Source organism: Juglans microcarpa x Juglans regia, chromosome 6D (genome assembly GCF_004785595.1).
Source record: "Juglans microcarpa x Juglans regia isolate MS1-56 chromosome 6D, Jm3101_v1.0, whole genome shotgun sequence".
Taxonomy (NCBI): domain Eukaryota; kingdom Viridiplantae; phylum Streptophyta; class Magnoliopsida; order Fagales; family Juglandaceae; genus Juglans; species Juglans microcarpa x Juglans regia.
The window spans coordinates 8,028,681-8,051,164 of NC_054604.1; the positions used below are offsets into that span (position 1 = coordinate 8,028,681).

Here is a 22,484-nt window from a genome sequence, read left to right on the forward strand (position 1 = left end):
TCGGCGCTCTCCAATACTTGTCTTTACATGCCCGGATATTTCAGGTGAATAAGGTATGTCAGTTTATGCATAATCCCACTGAGGTCCATTGGACGATAGTTAAGCGTATTTTACGCTACCTCAAACAGACCATGAATTTTGGTCTCCTCTTCGACACAGTTCCTCCTTTCAACTTTCTGTATATTCAGATGCTGATTAGACCGGTTGTCCCAAAGATCAAAAGTTCACTAGGGGTTATTGTGTTTATCTTGGTCCGAATCTTATTTCTTGGAGTTCTAAGAAGCAACCTACGGTTGCCCATTCAAGCACTAAAGATGAATATCGTGTCGTCACACACACCACTGTCGAGGTCATATGATTGCAATCTTTATTTCGAGAATTTGGGATTTTTCTTGCTCACAGTCCAATTTTATACTGTGATAATATTGGTGCCACCTATTTAACTTGCAATCCGGTCTTCCGTGCTGGCACCAAGCACGTTGAGATCGACTATCATTTCGTTCATGAGAAGGTTTGCCAACGTGCTCTTGATGTACATTTCTTATCCATGCTAAATACCAAATTGCTTATCTGCTTACGAAGCTGCTAGTTTCCATGCATTTTTCCTTTTTGAGGTCCAAGCTCAATGTTCTTGCACCGCTCATTGGCTTGACTAGGGCTATTACGAATATTATGGATGTCACTGATGAATCTGTTGCTGCACAAACCAACATCACAAGTCATGTGGTTCCACCAAAGTAAAGAACTCTAAAGTTGCATGGAACCATATATTGCCAAGGAATTTATTCATTGATTCTTGCTGTATATTTATTTTCTATATAAATGACTCTCCTTTCTTGTACAAGTACTTACTCTATTAATATACAAGAGGTATAGTTATTGTACGGGTGTGACCAAAAATTCATCCAAACACTGATTTGTTGCTGTTTTAGTGTGCAAGAATCCAATAGTATACATAATCCAATACTAGTAATTAATATAGATTCTTTATCATCGTACGGATAGCCTGAGTTTAACCCTTCCAATGGCATGGTTTTATAACCAGCGTCGATCGATACTGCCAGCCACTATATTAGGCAATATGCATGTTTGTGCTTTCACCGTAAATACTATTGCTGTTTTTCTACACACAAAAAGCTGTACATAAAAGACTAGAGTCACAAAAAGTTTTTAAAAAGAGAAGTGCTAGTAAACCTGCACATGCAGATCCAGATCTTACAAAAACAAATTTTACACAATAATGTAATTTGATATGATACGTTCGATTTACTTTTATCTAGCATATTATATGATACATCAAGTTATATCAGTTTATAAATTTGCTTTTCTAAATCTCTGTCTAGACCAAACATTTTTCTTTTCCTTAATTTGCACTGCTAAAATATATACGTGCGATTGTTCTCCTCATGTCAATGATCACCTTGAACTTGGTGTGATTGTAATGGGTTGCTCATTGCCTGTGTGGTATGACTGACTGGTTGGTGGTAGAGGGCTGACATCTTGTTGTAAAGGTCCATATTCACTGGCTGCATCAAAATATTTTCCTGATTAATACAATCATGCATGCATATACGCGCGTACTCATGATCATGTGTGGAAATTAAACAACAAACATAAGTGCATGGGACTTCAGAATCTCAATAAGTAGGATAATTAGTAGAGATAACGGCATTGCAAAGAGGTTTAATCATAATAAATCTATGTATATCTGACAAGAATCACTTATGATATACTGCATGCTTAGTTACGAATTAAGTTGAATGCGTTCTAAAATGTATGTGTAGCTGCAATTCTGTGTACAAAATACTTCTCCTTAATCTTTTTATGCGAAAAGAGTGGTGCATGGAATGTTCTTGTGATCATCGGGATCATGCATGATGCCCTGATCTCCGAGCCAAGATTTTATCACAATTTTAAAGTAATGTGTGATCAGTTATGAATAAATTAGATCCTCGCCAATTAATGTCTGATCACCAGATTCATATATATACTGCATATAATGGACCCTACATGAGCATCGAATTAATACTTATATATATGCCCATGCATCTCTCTAGCTATATTGAACCACCTCCATGCAATTCAGTCAAGCAAATTGATCAGTTATAAACTATATATTCAACGTACTTGTGCATAAAATGTGCAATATGGATGTGGGAAAGATACAGGAGTAGTATTCATGTTGCCAGGTGGGTTGGGCTTTGCCGCCTGAGCTAGAGCATTTGTTGGAATCAAAGATGGCACCACAAATGGAGGGGAAACAAATGTTGGAGCTGTGGCTGCAACTGAAGCAGCTGGATGGATGAGCGATGGTGGAAGCTGACCAGTTTGAGGCCGTGAATTTCGTGCCACAATACTCAAGTCAAGCATCCCATACCCATCCCTAGCCCAACGCCCATGCCCATACGTGCTAGGAGAGACATTTGCAGGTGTTGCTGCATGCCCAAAGCTGGCATCATCATTTGAGGCATATTATTTCTTACAGTACTCATCATTTGAATTTGTGCTTGAAGTTGTTTCATGTACTCAATCACCTCATCAAGCATTGAAGCCTTATCGGTCTGCATTAATTTCGATGCCCAAATTAATTCAAACCTATACCTTATCAGATCAGTACGTACCATTTATGCAGAAAAATGCATGCATGTATAATGTAGCAGCTTCAAGATTTATGTTACTCTAACCTTACTGGCATTTGGCACCAACCTCTGTAGGGCTTTCATTTTCTCATTAATCCTATCTCTTCGTCTCTACAGCAATAATATCAATCATATTTCAGTCATTAGCTATAATTTGCTTGCAATACAAATGAATATCATTTCATATATGCATGTGTTTTTGCTAACCCTGTTAATTATAAGATTAATTATTGCCTAGCTAGCTAGCTTTTACATGTTCTTGAAAGCAATTAATCATGATGATCATGATAATTAATTACAGTATCACTAGATCTAGGAGGAAGAGTTTAAAATCATGTCACCCTTTCAGACTGATTGTGCACGACAGCAGCTCTACTTCTCCTTGTTGAGTGGGAGCGTTCTGCTTTGTTATTCGTCTCACGCTCTTCATCTCGGTTTCCCTATACAAAAGTAAACCTAAACTTTAATCCATCCCATATGATCAGTACATGAAGAAATTAATTGCTAGTGTTCGAGCTAAAATTATTATATATATAAATTACTTTATAAACTAGAGTTCAATGACATGGCGTCACTACAAGAAAAATAAGTATTTATAATGAATTATTTGTGACGATAACGTCTATTTGCGTACATATATATTAGACTACGACGTTCTGGTTATTACATATATAATCAAAACACGTCAGTTTATATTCTTTTTATAGACATACTACTAGAAAAAAAGACATTAATACTTCTACCATCTACCAATCAAAGGTTCCTTAATTAGCTATAAATAAACCAAAACACTATTGTATATATGCATGCATGAGGATCGAATTTATACCGAGCCACCGTGAGAAGACGAATAGTCTTCATCAGTAGTAGTTTTGGTCTTCAAGCTCCGAGTAGATTCAAGGGAAGCCCACGTCATCATAGTTGCATCAGAGTTCCTGCAAAAGGTGGCACTGACATCACTAGCACCAGCACTACCACTACCACATGCACTACGATCCACAATGTGATCTTCATATACATGAGTACTGCCATCCCATTGTTCTGAATCGGATTGTGTTCTTTTCCTCGTCAAGGCCACCGATTTCTTGCCGGAGGAAGCAACACCATTAATGGAAGATGTCTTGGGTGGATCAGGAGTACTATAGTCTTGTTTGTTGCATGTGGCTTGCTGGACTATTGATTCTAGTGTATCGCCGTCGGCTTTACCCCACCTGTGTTTTGAAGGAGAGGTACTGGAGAGGAGCCCACCAAGCGCATGCATGGCTAGTTGGCCATTTTCCCATGTTAGCTCTGCAACTTGATAATTATTAGCCCTGCATTTGAAATATATATATATAAATATATATATATATATATATATATATATATATAAAGCCATGAATTAGAGAAATTCTAAGATGAAATTAAAACAAATCACAAAATATTTTGATTTCTCAGAATACCTTGTCAAGGACAAGATCAAAGAAAGATCAACTCTCAAACTTTTTTAACTGCCTTATATGCCCCTTTATAATTAACAAAATCTTTTATTAAGGCAAGAAGATTGCCTTTACACCATCGATCGATCGACGGTGGCCAGATCTATAGGATAGTGCTATATGGCACCCAAGTTTGCTCACTTGGTGTGCCCCTACTGCAAATTACATTCTCTCTTTTTTACTTTTTATTTCAAATATTTTTTAAATTACATGTTTTACAAAAATACTGTTATAGTACTAATAGTCACTTTCCTAACCATTAACTAAAAAAATATAAAATAAATAAAATAAACTATATAAGCAATCAAATTGAGGGCAAACTCATGTACAACTATATATATGATTATTTGCAGCGATTATAATTTGTTGTAAATAATTATCACCGTTTCCCACAAGATTTAACCCTCGCAAAAACATTCTTTGCTCGAGATTTATTTGCAATCTCGTGAGTGAAAACTCGTTACAAATAACAAATCTTTTCTATATGCTGCTGTCACAAATTATTGGTAAGGTGTATATATATATATATATATATATATATATATTATATGTAGTTGTTTACTTCTTTTATGGCAAAATCTTTTGTGGTAGAACAATTTAAAATCATAGTTTTTGTTGAAGATCAGTGCTGGTATTGGGCAATCGGGTCAGGTTGAGTCAGAAATTAGCTGGTTTTGATGACTCAAAGATCAGATCGAGGAAGGAGATCAGTCAGGCCGGCGAAGAGGGTGCATGCAGCCCTCGATCGGCCGATCAATTTCTAATTCACTCCAACAGACTAGCATGCATGGTTCCGTAGTCAAACCAACATATGACCTTCGGATTTTTTTTTTTTTGTAAAAAAAAAACAAAGAGAAAACATGAGCAGTTATTTTTTCGAGGTTTTATTAAAGGAAATTCTATAAAAATTAATTTTAGTCCCTTAAGGGTAGCTATCAGCTCGATCGAGCTTCTCTAGAACTACATGGTATATAGAGTTACTACAAAGTCCAAAACGCATTAATCAACGTGACTTCCAAAAAGCAAAAACAAAACAAAATTTATGGAGGAATGATGAACTGAATATCAAAAATGCTCACCGTACACGAAATCCCACTTTTTTTTTTCTTTTTTACATTTTTTTAACATATTTAAATATTTTTAAAAAATTAAAAAAATACATTAATACACCAATAGTCACTTCCTTAATCAGTAAAAAAAATAAAAAAAAATAAATACAGGAGCGGTCAAAATGAAGGACAAATTAGTAAGGTGGCATAGTAGCATTATTCATCAAAAAATAAGTAGTAAAGATACAGCCAATAATTGTGCAGCCAGAGAGAGAGAGAGAGAGGCCGGAGTAATGGAACAACCGATTCCAAAATGAAGAATGAAACATACGAGAAAGAAACATGATGAGAAGGAAAATATGATATTGATACTGATCCTCCTCGACCAAAAAAGAAGACATGAGACTATGTATACTACAGTACTAAGGCTAGATATGTTGTTTTACATTGGAAAAGAATCAAAGAATTAGCTATCTTGAATGCAAATAACCAGAAGAAACTGAAGATCGACAAGTTTAAAAAATGTGGGTCTCTTATATATGCTGCATGATGCCCTCTATACTCTTCTACTGTTTTTTCTTCTTTTGAAAGTAGTACAAGACATGCAACACTCCTTATAAGGTTCCTAATTCTCAGTTGATGAAATCCTCTCTCAATATGCCATAAGCAGAAAGAATAATGAAAACAAACACAATTAGAAAGAAAGAATTACAAGTTCATGAAGGGAATTAGAAGCAAATATATATATATATATATATATATATGCATGCTAAGATAGATCTAGGCAGAGATTATACATATATTTTGTGCACCAGACGAGAAGCAGCAGCAGCAGCAGCAGTAGTAGAAGTACTAGTATTTCGATTATGGCCGGTTGTACAGCACGTGAGATCGATCGAAGATGTGTTTCTCTCGTCTCTAGCTTGGACTTGTTCTTGTCTTTGGTGCCTTAGATTGATCATCCAGTCATATATATATATATATATATAAAAGATATATAGTACTCCACACAGCTGAGTACTACTTATCATAATAACCCAGGATGAATCTCTATCAGAATGAACAGGAGCTTCGGATCGACGGATTTTGGCCTATACGCTAGCTCTTATAATTAATTAGGAAGAGGATCGAGGACTTTGTTGGGTCCCTTTCGTTTCGATTGTAATGTCACGCTGGTTTGATAGAGATCTGACACAACACATCATGTGGTGTCTACTTAATATATATATATATATATATATATATATATATAGAAAGATATATGATCATGAGGGAATCGGCCGATATCTATGCTTTGTTTGCCCTTGGCTGGCCTCCTCCGATCATCTTCATCCCCGGCCATATATGCACTTATGCCAGGGTTATTTATGTCTTTGATTAATGCTCTGATGCATGCATAACAATTACCATATATACCTCATGGGTATATTATACGTATGATCAGGAAGAGAGCTACTACCAATTGGCTTCTTAGACCTAGTTTATTTTCAGAAAATATTTCATCTCATCTCATCTAATCATTACAACTTTTCTAATTTCTAATACAAAATAAAATAAATAATTTAACTTTTTCAAATCTCAAAACAAAAATAATATTAAAAAATATATTCTAACAATATTTTATTCAACTTTTTAACTTTAATCTCAGCTCATCTCATCTTATCTCATCTCATCTCTGAAAATAAATGAACCCTTAATTTCTAATTAAGTTTTTGTATAGAGAAATGTTTGATTCAGGAAGAGATCTCACTCGCGTAAAGGTTAAATTTACAATATTAATTCACGTCAATTTGTGAGTCGTTTTATTTTATAAAATCTTTTTGTGAAACTAATATTTGAAGAAGAGAAGTGTTGCATATAATTACAAAAAATGATTTTGTAAATTGATGTGACATATTATGTTAAATTGTAAAATTATTTTTATTATAAAATAAATATAATATTATATTACATAAAGTCACATTAATTTATAAATTTAACTTTAAAAAATTGAAATATTTTTTCCGAAGAATAGACAAGTTGTATCACTCCTCGGATAAATCATAATATATATAGATGGTTCTAGATAGTCCAGATAAGAAATAGGAAAATGACTATAATATCCTAATTGGAAGATATAAAGTCTCCAATCATTTAAATGTTACGTCCCGATCAGACGTGAGCCAGACATTAGAGAATGGAATTCCTGCATCAGCAGTGCACACGTATTTACACTCAGCTCTTGCCATGTGGCCATAGAGCTGTACATGGTCCTCTATGTCCCGATGTACATACGTGTCACCTCCCAATCAATTCCTGTCACCTAATTCCTTCAGATAGAATCATTTCCATTTTTATGTCGTTTTGGGGTTTTTTTTGTTTTTTGTTTTTCCTTCTCTTCTTACGTAGCAACTCTCACAGCTTGGTTTCAACTTGGGTTAAGCCTTTGGTGTTAGAAATAGATTGATAATGGTGTGAATTTAGGATTTTTCATCTCACGAAGATACTATATATAAGGAAAAAATATTTTTATTGGCTACTATTCAATATCTCACATTTCACACTTTATGAAAAATATTCACACACTTTATAAAAAAAAAAATTATAGATGTAAGATGTGAAAGTGAATAGTGACTGATACATATAATTTTTCAAATTAAATAAAACTCACAAAAATTATTTTTATTGTAGAGATTATGATTGCTGAGAAAAAATTATTAAATAGGTTTATGATTTTTTTCCTTCTTTATCTGGGACCATATATTTGAGAAGAAATCCAGAAATTTTATTTTTTATTTTTTAGATTTTTTGAGAGACCATGCATATTATATGGCACTCCTCCTTTCTCTATCTTTCCTGCTAATCTGGTCCCCTGGCTATGCCCCCAAGTGAATGATTATTATTACAACCCTACTTTTTATAAAAGATTGAATTAATTTAATTAATTTCCAGTTATATATATATATAGAAGAATGTTATGTATCGGTTATTATTCACTTTCACACTCAATACCTATAGTTTTTTTATAGGATATGAGAGTGTTTTTCATAAGGATGAGGTATGGAGTGGTAAATAGTGACTGATGAGAATAATTTTTCTCATATACACACACATGGGTTGTCTTGCTGCAAGATTTTTGTTTGATCATTCAAGCTAGAAAATACTAAAGACGAGTTAAGGTTGCATTTGGATGGAAGAATTTGAATTGAGTAATGTTATTTAAAGGTCATTATACTGCATATAATTATTTACATAGTATGATTTGATTTATAAAATTCAAATTTTAAAATTTATCTTTCAAATTAAATTATACCATGTGGATGATATGTGGTGTAAAAGTTTTCAAATAGAATTATTCATTTGAATTTAGGTTTCAAATCCAAGATTTTGTAAAGTTTAAAAGCTTATTTAAGTTCAAATTAAAATCTAAGTTTTAAATATGATCCAAATTAGGAATTTAGATTTTAAAGACTCAAATGCCAATTTCCCCCAAAAAAATCCATGCACATCCAAACTCTCCATTATGGAAATCTAAGCTTATATAAGATAAATTTTCAGGATACAATGGTACACTTGCTAGAGATTCTGTCGTTGAAAGTAAACAGAAACGAAGGACAATTGGGTTTTCAACTTTCATTCATGCTGGCCTTTAAAGACACAATGCCACAATACTTGTTGGATAAATGAATGGCTGATGCCCTCTGACAACTTAAGAGGCCTGCTTGGGAATGGCTGGTGATCATGTTCAGGACTTGTCAGTCAAAGTTTATGTTTTTTTCTAAAGTGTGGATTGAGAAAAGCAAAAAATAAAAATTTCACTTTTCTTATCTTTTTCTGTTGTCCAGACTCCATGCATGATTGGTATCTGCTAAAATGTCTACGTGGATTTGACTGCATGTTTTAATGCAATCAGACTCACACTTTCGTAAAAAAATCTATTTACAAGTTTGTTTATTAATATATCTAACACAGTATCGATGTAAAACTCTTCCACATCAACTATCATAAAAGACTATTACTCTTTTATTTTTTTTTTAAAAATCGTAATGGCTCCAACACCAAGATATAGGTGTCTAATATGGCATGCAGCTCTGGTAATATCAATAATATGGCATGCAGCTGGGGTTTGAAATTGGTCTGATGATGCTGAGTTTGGGTGGTCACCTCAATTACTTATTGGCTCATGTGGGCTCCCTTCAACATTGGCTTAACATTGACTTTTGTGGTACTCATGATATTACATTCATACATACATACATATATATATATATATATATATATTATGTGGTGGTTTCAGAAAATCTAATTGAGTTGCTATTTTGACAAGTTCTTTATTTTAATCAGTTTTTAATTTTAGTTAGATAATTCAAAAACAGAATTAGTTTCTACCTTGATGCTGGGAAACTAATGTCTGGTCCTGTTCCTGTCTGTTTCAGAAGGGCCATTCTTGGAAGCTTTGGACAGTTGCCTTGCTACTTTGAATTTTTATTAGTTTAGTCTCCAAATATGGAACAAAATTCAATCTTATTTTGTGAGACTAAGCTCGATATAATGCTTTCTATCATTAATTCTGTTCTCACTGAAAAAAGGAGCATGCCGACTGTTTTAGTTATTGTTGGGGTGTATCCACAATACCACTCAATGCAACCGATCTAAATCCAAGTCTAAAGGGTGCGATGTTGAATGACATAAATATGTTGAGTGTGTCTTCCCTAAACACCAATTGATTTTAGATAGATTTGCAGCTTATGATCAGAAAAGTAGTATTAAGGCCAGAGATCATAAATTCGAGTCACTTGGGTATGTCTTCCTGATACCCACTGACTTTAAGTAGATTAATAACTCATGGCCCGACAGTTAATTAGAAGTTGCTGCTTTATCTATCCATTTTGCTGTATGGATGAATATGGACAGGCATGAGGGAGACATCTATAACACAGCTAGAGGAGAGGAGAGGATAGGATAGGGTAATATCTAAACTGGATAGTGGCAGGAGAAGTTGGCATTTGCAAGGGTTGCCAAAACTGTTGGGGGGTATCTGGTTGCAGCAATCTGGCCCAGTTAATTAATCCTGATAAAGATCTGCACTAGCCTGCTTTAGTGCTTACTTTTCCTCTAGTTCACACGGTTGTCCATTTCAATCAACATTTTATTTTGTAGAGTAATTAAGATGAAGAACAAAATTCCAAGCCCTACTAGCTCAGTAGTATAGCTCCAAGGATAGGGTGGGATTGTGATGTAATGGTCCTCTGGAAGATTTTTTTTTTTTTTTTTTTTTTGAAAGTTTGAAGCCCAGTTTCTATCTCCTAAATAGCATTCTACATGATGGATGTTAGCAATCATAGGCCTTCACAATTTTCCCACAGAAATATCAATTATATTACTGCTATATATATATATATATACATATATATATATATACCAAAATGAGAGAAATAATAGAATTTTCCTGGATCGTGAATGAACGATGGAAGATCTCAAGAAATTCTTTATTAACACTCTTTCACTTTGCACTGTATCCATAAATTTTAATGGATTCAATTTGCATGAGTTTTTGGTATCTTTCTCATCTTCCAGATAGATGTCTTTCTCGTATATTCGTTGTGTGCTTCAGTTGTCTTTTGCGCTTATCAATAAAGTTTTATCACTTAAAAAAAAAAATACCCAAATGACTATGGAAAACTATCATTGGAGCTTTCTGAGCTTACTCATGCTTGGTTCTCTCATAATACATCAATAGGTGATTTTACACATGCAATTGAAAAACCATCCAACCAATGTGAAACTCACAATCCAAGTTATATTTGATGTATAAATTTCATACCGCTTACAAAAGGAATATGATTGCCATCAAGAATCCTACATGTAGATCTTTCACACATTGGGTTGGATTTTTGGTTTTATCCCCAAGGTGTTAGTTGTAACCACATTTTTTCGTCACCGCAGGCGAGAATTTTCTAATAAAATTACGGGATACCATACTCTTTAGAGAAAAGAAGGTATCTGTAAGAAAAATTGCATCACCCCCAGTGTGTAATTTTGATAGTGGTATGCCTATACAATAATATCAATGAAGGCTTTGAGTGATTTTATAAACATGTCATACAGTTTCCTGCCTGCCACGAGCAGGAGCGTACATGGATAACAGTAATATATGATTCCATTTAGCCTGACAGTTTACAGTTAAAATTCCTGTATCAAGTTAGGAGTTTCAAGATTTCATAAGCTGCATGCTTTGGTGCCACCAGTGTGAAAGCACTTTGAGTCCAACTGCATTGCCTTTCTAGTGACAATAGAAGCAGAGACACCTGATAGGAACCCTGCCTGTTAACCTGATCTTCTCTGCCTTTTCTCTCACCCCTTTCTCTTCATTTCTTCTTTTCTCTTCCACCTCTCCTCTTGCTACTCCTGCTATCTGATTTATCCTTTCTATCTTGCTTTGGTAGTGATGTAGGTTTGAAGCCCTTTTCTGCTCCGATTCGCCCTGCAATTTCAACAGTCCGGGAGTGAATCCAATATCTTGTTTTGGTCACCATTCAAAAATTTAGCAAGTCAACATCATAAGTTGAGGCAAAACCCTTCTCTTTTCCATCTTAAGTTGGGCCTGCATCTTCTTCTTATTCTCCCAAGCAAGTATTCTGGAATTCTTTTTCTCATACCTGAAATAATTTGCGCTAACCATAATTTATCACTGCAGAAGTTTAAGCACATTGTGGACTATGCATGCAAAGGCTCTATGGTTTTAAGATTTGAAAATGATAGCGATTTTCAGCTTGTTTGGATTTCAAGAAACCAAACCATCACCTGTGGTGATTTGCAACTTTTGGAGCAAATGGTGATTTAAACATGTTAAATCAGCCCAAAAGCTTAAGCTGATAGGAAAGGTGAATTTAGTCATATGAATCATACTATCGAAGACTAGCCCTCACATGCAAGACCAGAAAGCATGCGGATCCACCTATTAAGAAAGGAATTTGATATTTTAATTGGGAGGTAAAGTAAAGTTGGAAAATTGCTGCTCAAGTACTATGTTAAATCACCACTTGTTCTAAAATTTTGGAATAATAGAAAAATCTGTTAATCATTTGAATCAGATTCTCTAATAAAACATTTACCGCTTCCTAATCTTTTCCATCTTAGCTCTCTCCCAAGTATCTGCTTTGGTTCCCACAAAATACTGTCGTGATGAGCTTTCCGACTGGAGCTGGTATCCATCAGCTGAGGATGTAGGTCTCAAGGAGGATGTATGACTTGGAAGCCTAGTTGGGAAAGCCCTCTCCAGTGCCTCCTTCTGCTCCATTGAGTTATTTATCAAAAGTTTCTCTGTTATGTATACCCAGTTAATTCTTTGACAACATTTATCATGGAAAAGATTGAAAACAGTAAAATTTACCTGCATTCTGCATGCTTGAGAAACTCCTAGTTGGTCTACCAGAACTTGGCTGGCCAATTGTGAGCTTAGTTCTTGAGGGTTCAAGGTCCTCTCTCATCTTCATCTGAACTGCCAATTCAGCTTCTTCAAGTGAATGAATGGCAACAGCAGCTGCTCCAACAGCAGCTGCAAACTCAATGTCTCTTGAATCATAGTCCTCATTCACATGGCCTGAGAAATGGCTCTTGAACCAGCCCTGCGTCCTGTTATCTGGAAAAGCGGCTAGTCAATCAGCTTCTTCTTTTTTCTTTTTTTTTTTTTAACTTATCTAGCATTTTCTTTTGCCTGTGATTCTTTGATTGACCCCAGAAAAGAAAAACCCAATCTTCTTTAGCAAAAGTAATTGACAGGAAAAAAAAAAAGGATCTTGACCAGAAATTGTAAGAAGAGTGTCAGATAGAGCAGAAGTTTTTCTTCTTATAATCCTCTAACTTGTGCTCCATATTTATGGAGGAAAGTTATGCAAAATGTGCGGATATACGTGTATTTTGAATCTTTGATGCTGAGAAAAAAAGAAAAGAAAAAACAAAACTAGTACCTTCATCAAAGGATCTTTCTCTAGTGCCATGGATCTCTTCCTGCTTTTCTGTTTCTGGGCTTGAAATTCTCACTCTAACAAAAATTAAAGAGGTCAGTAATTCTTTAACAAAGATTGGAAATATGGGAGATCAGTAGGCAACAGATTCCAAGTTATCCCAAGTATTTATCAATGAATTCTAACTTTGATGTCTTCTTTCTGGTATGATTCTGTACTCGTTTGCAAGACAAATATATTGATTTGTTGGTTCTGAAAAATTTTTGTAAGTATAAAACTAAACTTGAATCAAGACTTTCCAAGAAATTACTGATTTTTAGTTGGGTTAGAGGTACCTCTTTTGCTTAACCAAAATGTCCATTGTCCAAAAGCTCTGTTGCTGATTTCCTCGATTATTCAATGGGGGAGAGAGTAGTATATGTTTGTGAAGAAGACCAGAAACATGGATTGGTGTCAATGCTTGAACAGGAGAAGGGGGAAAAGCAAGGCAAAATATGCTTTGCATTCAAGTACACAGGGAAGCAAAGAATTTTCTTTCTCCATATGCATATGCAGCATGCAGTTTAGTCCATATTGCAAGTTGTTTCCATTTTCAAACTCTTTCTTGCTCCCTCTTTGTTGAAAGTGGCTTTGGACAAGAGTTCTTATTCTTACAAAGACAATACTTTTTTGAGAGATGCTTGTTGTCCAAAGAAAGTCTAACAAAATAAACTTACAAAATTTCTTTAGATTGTAAAGTATATTTGATGTTTTACACTAACTACGTTAATTTGTAAGTTTATTTTCGAAAAATCCTTTGTAGATGTAGCATTTCTGTACTTTTTTATGTTAGCTGATATGACGGGCTTTCATATCAGTAGAAAAAATTATTAGGTACTCTGAGAGTATGGAGACGTAGTACTCTAATCCAATCAAACGATGACATACCATTAAAATTACCTACATAAATGCTACTTTTAAATGATTTGCTGAGAAAATCACATATCAGTACTAGAGATCTAAAGGCTTGAATTCCTAAGGCATCTATTAGATATACCATATTCTATATGTTCAGTATTGCTGAAGCTTACACCGAATGTAAATGAAACCTAGAAAAGGATTCTATGATATTTCATGCAGTTATTCCAATTGAGTGGAATTGGGTATAATCTTGCAAACCTTGTCTTGCAAAAAGATGGATTCTGATGGCCAAAAAACCCTAGTCTCACTCCTAGTCCCTTTGGCTTATCAAGGTGGGAAAACTGGAGAGCTCATTGTTTAATTTGAAGCATCCTGGGTTGCTTGGACATAGGGCTACTTTTTAACTTTTTTATTTATAACTTGGCTGCACCTTTGAATAGTTGGTCTACCTAGAATTATTTATTTCCGCCTTTATTCAATGGGTTTTTTTGAGGGATAAAAAAGACTAGATAACTAGCATTATTGATATACTTTTTGCAAAATACTTTATAGCTAAAAGAGATTATATAAAAATAATCCTACAAATTGATGATGATGAGCCACGTGAAACCACATCAGTTTGTAAGATTACTTTTGATTTAAGTACACATATATATTAGAGCTAGTTCGAGGAAATTAAATCCTATACACAACATTATAATCTTACTTTCATTTCACTACGTAAGGTATGATACATTTATCAATATTAAATAATTATTTATCAAATGATTATTTATTATTCAATAATAATAAATGTGTCAAATCTTACTGGATGAGATGAAAGTGAAATTGAATTATGATGTATAACATTACTCTATATGGAAATTCGTCAGGATTGGGGCTGGCCCAAAATGAACTCCCGATATTGGGCCTGACCCACCAAAACTTTGCCAAGCTTCAATAGCCCAGACCAAAATGATTGGCGCGTAGCTCCACGAGCAGAAATCCCGCCCAGCCTCTTCATTCGTTCAAAATCTGTCTCTCTCTCTGTCTCTCTGTCTCTCTCTCACTCTGTATGAAAGAAACCCTAAGCAATGGATGTCACGGAAGAGCAACGAAAGCGAGCGGAGGCGAATCGCCTCGCTGCCTTAGCAAAGCGCAAGGCTATTCTCGAATCCTCCGACCTTCAACAACAGCAGCAACAGAGGCTGCCACAAGACCCCTGGAAGCTCTACAAGTGCCGAAAGCTCTCTTCCGAACAACCTCCGATTGTCTCCGCAGACTCGGTTTCCAAGATCCCTTCGCCGGAAAATTTCCGGGTCAGGCTTGAGATATGTTCGCCCGACTCTTTCTCCGTCGCGCCGGAGGCCGTGCCGGGGTTAGCATACCCAGGAGAGGAAGAGTGCTTGCGGGGGCTGAGCAATTGTTTATCCGATGTAAGTGTTGATGTGAACATTTCTCATTTGAATGGTGGGAAAATGGTGGGAAAGAAAGGAAATGGAGTTGTAAGTTGTATAGTTTGCAATTTTTTCTGTTTGACCGGAATATATGATGCAGAATTCAACTCCTGTTTTCTTTCAGTTCATTTCCTTCGCAACCAAATGCTTCGGGACTGTAATTACCTTTTTGGGTCAGTGAAAAAAAATTCCCAATTTTCTTAGAAAACCAGTATTAACTGTAATTTAAACCAATGTTGAGATAAGTTTCACACTGGTCCTCAGCACTGAATCTCATTTATTTAAGTTATACTTCTACCTATGCAATTTTCTAATTATTCTTGCTTTTATGATGAATAACACTCTACCCTTATGGTTTAAATTTGCCTTCTTGGATTCTCGAAAGTAGCACATTATCTGATGTTAGATGATTTTATTTGCATCGTATATAATTTTAATCTAGCATGCATAGGCGACACTCTTGTATATGCCCCATATACTCGGGCCTTTGTCTATTTCATGCTCAATAAAATTTTGTTTATTGATAAACAAAATTAATCATTTAATGCTGAAGACATGGTTAAGAATGTGATCTCAGCTTACATACCTTAACTGTGTGGGGGGTGATGTGCTCTTAAGTTTCTGTTTTCTGGAATCTCTTAGGTCATGCCATCACACTACACACAAAATCATGGGGCAGGAAGGCATGTGTTTATAAGCTGAGGGATTATAATTCTGTTTTGAGATGTTTAAAGACCTGGAAAAGCAATGAGGTTGAAGAGATACCTTGGGCGACGCTTAATGTTATTGAGAGGCTATCTCATTCATTTATTGCGGGGCGTTGGATACCTTGCAGGCCAGAACACTTGTCTGATGAGGAGGTTGATGAGTTGGTTGGGAAGCTACCAAAGACAATGGTGGACGCACTCTTGCCCTTTCAACTTGAAGGGGTGAGATTTGGTTTGCGTAGGGGTGGTCGTTGCCTTATTGCAGATGAAATGGGCCTTGGGAAGACACTGCAGGTATATCAAATAGGCAATTTACCTTTATTTATATGTCATTATGATGTCACTTTTCATGAATATGAAGGATTTTGGAGATAGAATCACCTCATTTCTTTTTAACATGATTTATCAATGTTCGAATAATTTAGAAATGAACCAATGCTCAAATAATTTAGAAATGACATGTGATTCGGAGAAATCTTATTATTCTAACAGTTTATTCAGATTGAAAGGCCTACTTCGTGAAGATTTCTTTGAAAATGACATGATACGATTAACTCCTTTATATGCATGATTTCTTTTCAGGCTATTGCTATTGCAGGCTGTTTCATGAATGAAGGTTCCATACTTGTTGTTTGCCCAGCCGTTTTGCGCTATTCATGGGCAGAGGAATTGGAACGTTGGCTACCCTTTTGTTTGCCTGCTGATATCCATCTTGGTAATACTTTCTCACCATATATTTCTTTTTTGTGGATGGTAGGAAGTTGAAGTTCAGGGTCCATGGAAGTCGGGGAGTGCTATATTTTGAGCTCAGAGAATATATTGTGATCATGTGACAAACTCTAGTGTTTCTGTCAATCTGGTTTATAATTGCTTAAATTTATGGCACGTCGTTGAGAATAGAGAATGCAAAAATCTTTGTTTATTTCCTTCCTGTGTTGACTCCCAATCCATATTGAATCAAACTAGTCCCACACAGTAGTTCTGTTAGTGTAATGGCAATTGTAACTAAAGATGAAAGGGGGTTGTTATTTCAGCATCTGTTATGCTGCACCCTATTTTGCAGATATACAGCTATGAAACCGACTAAGTACATATTTTTAATAGAAATGAAGATTATTTCTTTATTATCACTTATGTCACTTATAAAAGAAAATACGGTTTGTCAATGGAAGGCTGAAGTTATTTGTTTTCAAGAAACTAAATTGAAGATAGTAATAAATCGTTGATTAATAGTTTATGGAGCTGCCAATGCGTGGGATCAGTTGAATTAGTTTCAAATGGAGCTTCAGGAGGTATTATTGTAATGTGGGATAGGAGGGCTGTGGAATTAGTAGACTATTATGTGGGTGAATTTTTGGTTGCAAGGCACTTTAAGAATGTGGATGATGAGGTAGAATGGGCTTTTGCTGGTGTATATGGGCCTAATTCTGATGCTAGTAGAAGTATTTTGTGGGATGAAATCGCAGGAATCTGCAGCTGGTGGGAACTTCCATGGTTTATAGGAGGGGACTTTAATATTAGTCATTATCCTTGTGAGCGAGTAGGGGTTTCCATGATTTCTAGAGCTATGTCCAAGTTTTCTGATTTCATTTCTGAGCTGCAGCTGGTTGATTTACCAATGGTGGGAGGGGACTATATGTGGTCAAATGGGAGAGCACAGTCCCGGCTGGACAGACTCTTGGTTTTGGCTTCTTGGGAATCACTCTTTCCGGAATTAAGACAGAAAAGACTGCAGCGAATTGTTTCAGACCATTATCCTATCTTGTCGGATTGTGGGGGTATTGTTAGTGGAAAGAGATATTTTAAATTTGAAACTATGTGGTTGGAGGATGAGGGTTTTATTGAAAGGTTAAGGAGATGGTGGGTTTCATCCCAGTTTTCTTGTACTCCAAGTTTTGTTTTGGCTGGTAAGCTTAAGGCGTTAAAACAAGATTTTAAAAGATGGAATGTGGATGTTCTTGGCAACGATAATAATAAAAGAAAACAGCTTTTGGAGCAGCTGCAGATTTTGGATGAAAAGGAGATGAAGTGCAAAATATCCTATGAGGAAAAGGAGAAGAAGATCGGGGTAATGGCAGAAATTGAGAAGCTCACTCTTATGGAAGAAATTTCGTGGAGGCCAAAATCAAGAATTCTTGGGCTGAAGGAAGGTGACAAATGTACGAAATTCTTTTACAAAATGGCTAATTCACACTGTAGACATAATGCTATTGAGGTTCTTCATGTAAGTGATAATGTTATTACCGATAATGGGGAGATTGGAGATCTTTTTGTGAATTATTATGAGAAGTTTTTTCAAAGAATATTCTTGGAGACCTAAGTTAGATGGGCTGTCTTTTGAGTCCATTGATCAGCTTAGTGCAGATTGGTTGGAGAGGAATTTTGAGGAAGAGGAAGTTCTTGATGTTGTTAAAGGTATGTCTAAAGATAAGGCACCGTGTAGGATGGCTTTTCTATGGCATTTTTTCAAGCATGTTGGGATATTGTGAAGGAAGACATTATGAAAGTTTTTGGGGAATTTTATTTTTTCTTAAAATTTAAGAGTTTTAATACTACATTCATTGCTCTTATTCCTAAAAAGGTAGGCGCTGTAGATATGAGGGATTTTCGCCCTATTAGCTTAGTGAATGAGATGTATAAGATCATTTCTAAGGTGGTAGCTAGTTGCATGAGTGTGGTCATGGACAAGATTGTTTCGAAGTCTCAGAATGCATTTGTGAAGAGAAGACAAATCCTAGATTCGGTTTTAGTTGCTAATGAATGTTTGGAAAGCATAATTAGAATGGGTAAGTCTGGAATCTTAGTTAAATTGGACATGGAAAAGGTTTTTGACCGTGTCAATTGGGGTTTTCTTCTTTATTTACTTGGGAGATTTGGTTTTGGAGAGAAGTGGTGTTCGTGGATAAAACATTGTATTTCGACGGCCAGATTTTCTTTCTTGGTGAATGGCACTCTGGTGGGTTTTTTTTAATAGCTCCCGTGGACTAAGGCAAGGAAACCCTTTATCTCTTTATCTTTTGTGTTAGTTATGGATGCTTTGAGTCGTATGATTGAAGCGGCTTTGAAGAGGAATTTTTTGTCCAGATTTATGGTGGGAGATGACTTACAGGGCAGCATTACTGTTTCACATTTACTTTTTGCAGACAATACTTTAATACTTAGTGATTCAAGTCAAGATCATCCCTGTGCTTTGAGATCCTTATTGCTATGCTTTGAAGCTGTTTCAGGACTTAGAATTAACTTATCTAAGTCTGAAATTGTTCCGGTGGGTACGGTCAGCAATATTTTTTGATTTGGCTAATATCTTGGGATGAAAGGTAGCTTCTTTACCTTTGAAATATCTTAGATTACCTTTGGATGCTCCCCACAAATCACTTTCTATATGGGATGGGGTTATTGAGAAGATTGGGAGGCGGCTAGCTGGTTGGAAAAAACTCTATTTGTCAAAAGGGGGAAGAGTTACTTTGATTAAGAGTACTTTGTCTAATCTCCCCACATATTTCCTTTCTCTCTTTCCTTTATCCATGGGGGTTGCAAAAAAAAAAAAAAAATAGAGAAGATTTTTTGGAATTTATTGTGGGATGGTTATTGGGAGGAAAGAAAATTTAATTTGGTGAGTTGGAATAAGGTTTGTCAACCGGTTTCATGTGGAGGTTTGGGTGTGAGAAATTTAAAGCTTTTCAATAAAGCTCTACTGGGAAAATGGCTTTGGAGGTACCATTTTGAGAGTAATGCATTATGGAGACAAATTGTGGATTTTAAATATGGAAGAATGTGGGGGAACTGGTGCACAAATGAAATTAAAGGGGTTTATGGGGTGGGCTTGTGGAAGTCCATCAGGTTAGTATGGGGGGATGTTGTTAAAAACTTAAATTTTAAAGTGGGGGATGGGGCAAATATTTACTTTTGGCATGATACTTGGTGCAGGGATTCAGCTCTTAAGTATATTTATCCTAATTTATTTAGGATTGCTAGAGATAAAGGGGCTGCAATGGCCGAGTCTTATAAGATTTCTAATAACATGCCTCAGTGGAATGTGGGTGAGATTTCTTATTTTTTGGGAAGATTATATGATATGAAAATTGATCAGAATAGAGAGGACAGCCTGTTGTGGTTGCAACAAATAACTCCAGATTTACTGTAAAATTTTTTTGTAAGGCATTAATTAGTCAGGGAGTTAAAGACTATCCCTGGAAATGTATTTGGAGGGCAAAGGTGCCTAGTAAGGTTGCTTTTTTTGTTAGTTGGTGTCTCTTGGAAAAATACTAACCACAGATAATTTGAGGAATTGAGGTTTTTTTGCGGTTGATTGGTGTTTTATGTGTAAGAAGGATGGTGAATCTGTTAACCATCTTTTTCTTCACTATGAGGTGGCAACAATTTTGTGGAATGAGATTTTAGCAAGGGTAGGCATTGCTTGGGTGATGCCTATGCATGTGGTTGATTTTTTGGCTTGCTGGCAAGGTTTAGTGGGATGTAGAGGCAGTGCAGCAGTGTGGAGGATGATTCCCTTATGTTTGTTTGGGTGCTTATGGCTTGAAAGAAATGGGAGGTGTTTGGAAGATTGTGAACATTCTATGGGGGAGTTTAGAGATTTTTTCTTTAGCACTATAAGGCCCCATTTGGATGTTGGAACGTACTGAGATCAATTCAGTTTAGTCTAATTTTAAGCTTAGTCTAACATCCAAACACTAAACTCTCAAATCACTAAACATCACTCAACTCAAAACCTCTTTACACATGGGACCCACAACCTTTTTCAACTCAACACCTCTTTACACGCGGGACCCACAACCTTTTTCAACTTCTCATAGATACATCTAAACTCATCTTAGGTGGGCCCCACAAAACTCATTCCACCATCTCAACTCACTATTATTCATAAAAAACTCAACTCAACTCAACATCCAAACGGGACCTAAGTTTTTGGGTGAAGAATCTTGTAAGGGATGGGAACATTTGTCATGTTTTATTTTAGTACTGTTTTTGCTTTAGCTTGTATTTATGTGTACTCACTTGTCTACATCTTGTGTATTTGGGTTATGCCTATTTACTTGGAATAAAATCTCTTATTAACTATATAAAAAAAAGAAAAAAAAGTTTAGATGGTATCATTTCTCTAAGATGTCAGATCTTCAAACAGGAATATTGTGTTATCCTAGTTGCTGACACGTTCCTTCTGACCCCAGTTTTTGGTCATCGAGATAATCCTGCCTATGTAAAGACATGCCCGAGAGTTGTGGTTATTTCTTATACAATGCTTCATCGTTTGCGAAAGAGCATGCTTGAGCAAGAATGGGCTTTCTTGATAGTTGATGAATCTCACCATGTACGTTGTTCTAAGAAAGCATCAGAACCAGAAGAGGTACAAAATGTCTCCTATTTCTTGGCATATGGGAATGTTTATGGGTAGATTTTGTCTCTTCTTCATCCCTGTTTAATAAAAGCCTTTGTACATGGATAGTAGGTTATGAAATTGTCTTTTTTCTAGCTCTGCAAATTTTTGAATTGTTGTTTTTCTTTAATTTTGTTAGGGGTTCTCTTGTATTCTTCATGTGTACTAGGGTTTTGCCCCTCTACACTTTTTAATGAGATTACATCACTTCTTAAAAAAGAAAGGATAAATACACTTTGCACCCTGAAACTACAAGCTATTTTGCCCTTTATATCCCACAATATCAAAGCTAACATATTGCAATTTCAAAATACCAAAAATTGACACTTGCACTCACATTAAGATCAATTATCAAGATTGTGCTAAATCACATATTTATTCTTAACAGTTAAAACCATATGAGGGTGCAATATGTAATGTTCTGGTAGTAGGAGAGTGTAATGTGTTAGTTTTAGTAGGGTGCAAAGTCTCTTTTTCCTAAAAACAATTAATTTTCATACTTGACATGATAGCCAAAGATGATCAAAATAATTTTTGGGACAAATGGAGAACATTTCGTATTGTAGTTGAATGTAAGGGCTAGTTTGGGAACACAAGTGTTCTAAACTATTCTTAGATATTTCCTTCCAAAATATCACTCAAATACAAAACACTTTTCAATTTCAAACTTTTTCAAACTCCCAACAAAACGCAAAAAACAATACTACTTTTCAAATTTCAAAACAAAAATTATATTCAAACAATTTTTAATTTTATAATATTTTTATTCAACTTTTTCTCTCTTTTCTCAAAATCCAATAAAACATCTTAATTCAAACCATTTCACTACTATTTACAAATATTTTGAGTTATTCTAAGTGTCCAAACGAGCCCTAAGACAAATTGAAGTAGTACAACTTTTCTTCTCAAAATTGATTTTTCTGTTCTAGTTGCC

General features: G+C 35.4%; 3 protein-coding genes across 3 annotated transcripts in view; 1 reads left to right on the forward strand and 2 right to left on the reverse strand.

The window, feature by feature from the left end:
* Positions 1 to 898: 898 nt before the first annotated feature.
* On the reverse strand, positions 899 to 6,244 carry LOC121234231 (transcription factor PIF7). Its single transcript, XM_041130099.1, is given in 8 exon segments — positions 899 to 1,137; positions 1,421 to 1,526; positions 2,128 to 2,375; positions 2,378 to 2,561; positions 2,685 to 2,750; positions 2,981 to 3,079; positions 3,469 to 3,952; positions 5,964 to 6,244. Coding segments are annotated over 8 exon segments (1,203 nt in total). The 5' UTR covers positions 5,966 to 6,244; the 3' UTR covers positions 899 to 1,123.
* Positions 6,245 to 11,212: 4,968 nt separating this feature from the next.
* LOC121234237 lies at positions 11,213 to 13,809 on the reverse strand. The gene is made up of 6 exons (XM_041130111.1): positions 13,448 to 13,809; positions 13,116 to 13,189; positions 12,539 to 12,787; positions 12,261 to 12,468; positions 11,723 to 11,804; positions 11,213 to 11,629 (listed from the first exon to the last, which is right to left on the reverse strand). The coding sequence occupies exons 1-6, from the start codon at positions 13,615 to 13,617 to the stop codon at positions 11,429 to 11,431; spliced, it is 984 nt and encodes a 327-aa protein (XP_040986045.1). The 5' UTR covers positions 13,618 to 13,809; the 3' UTR covers positions 11,213 to 11,428.
* A 1,224-nt stretch (positions 13,810 to 15,033) lies between these two features.
* LOC121234211 (DNA annealing helicase and endonuclease ZRANB3) overlaps positions 15,034 to 22,484 on the forward strand; it is a 31,274-nt gene continuing 23,823 nt past the window's right edge. The window contains 5 exon segments of the mRNA XM_041130063.1: positions 15,034 to 15,427; positions 16,091 to 16,127; positions 16,130 to 16,449; positions 16,738 to 16,870; positions 21,345 to 21,520. Coding sequence (XP_040985997.1) covers positions 15,086 to 15,427; positions 16,091 to 16,127; positions 16,130 to 16,449; positions 16,738 to 16,870; positions 21,345 to 21,520 — 1,008 coding nt within the window. The 5' untranslated portion in view covers positions 15,034 to 15,085.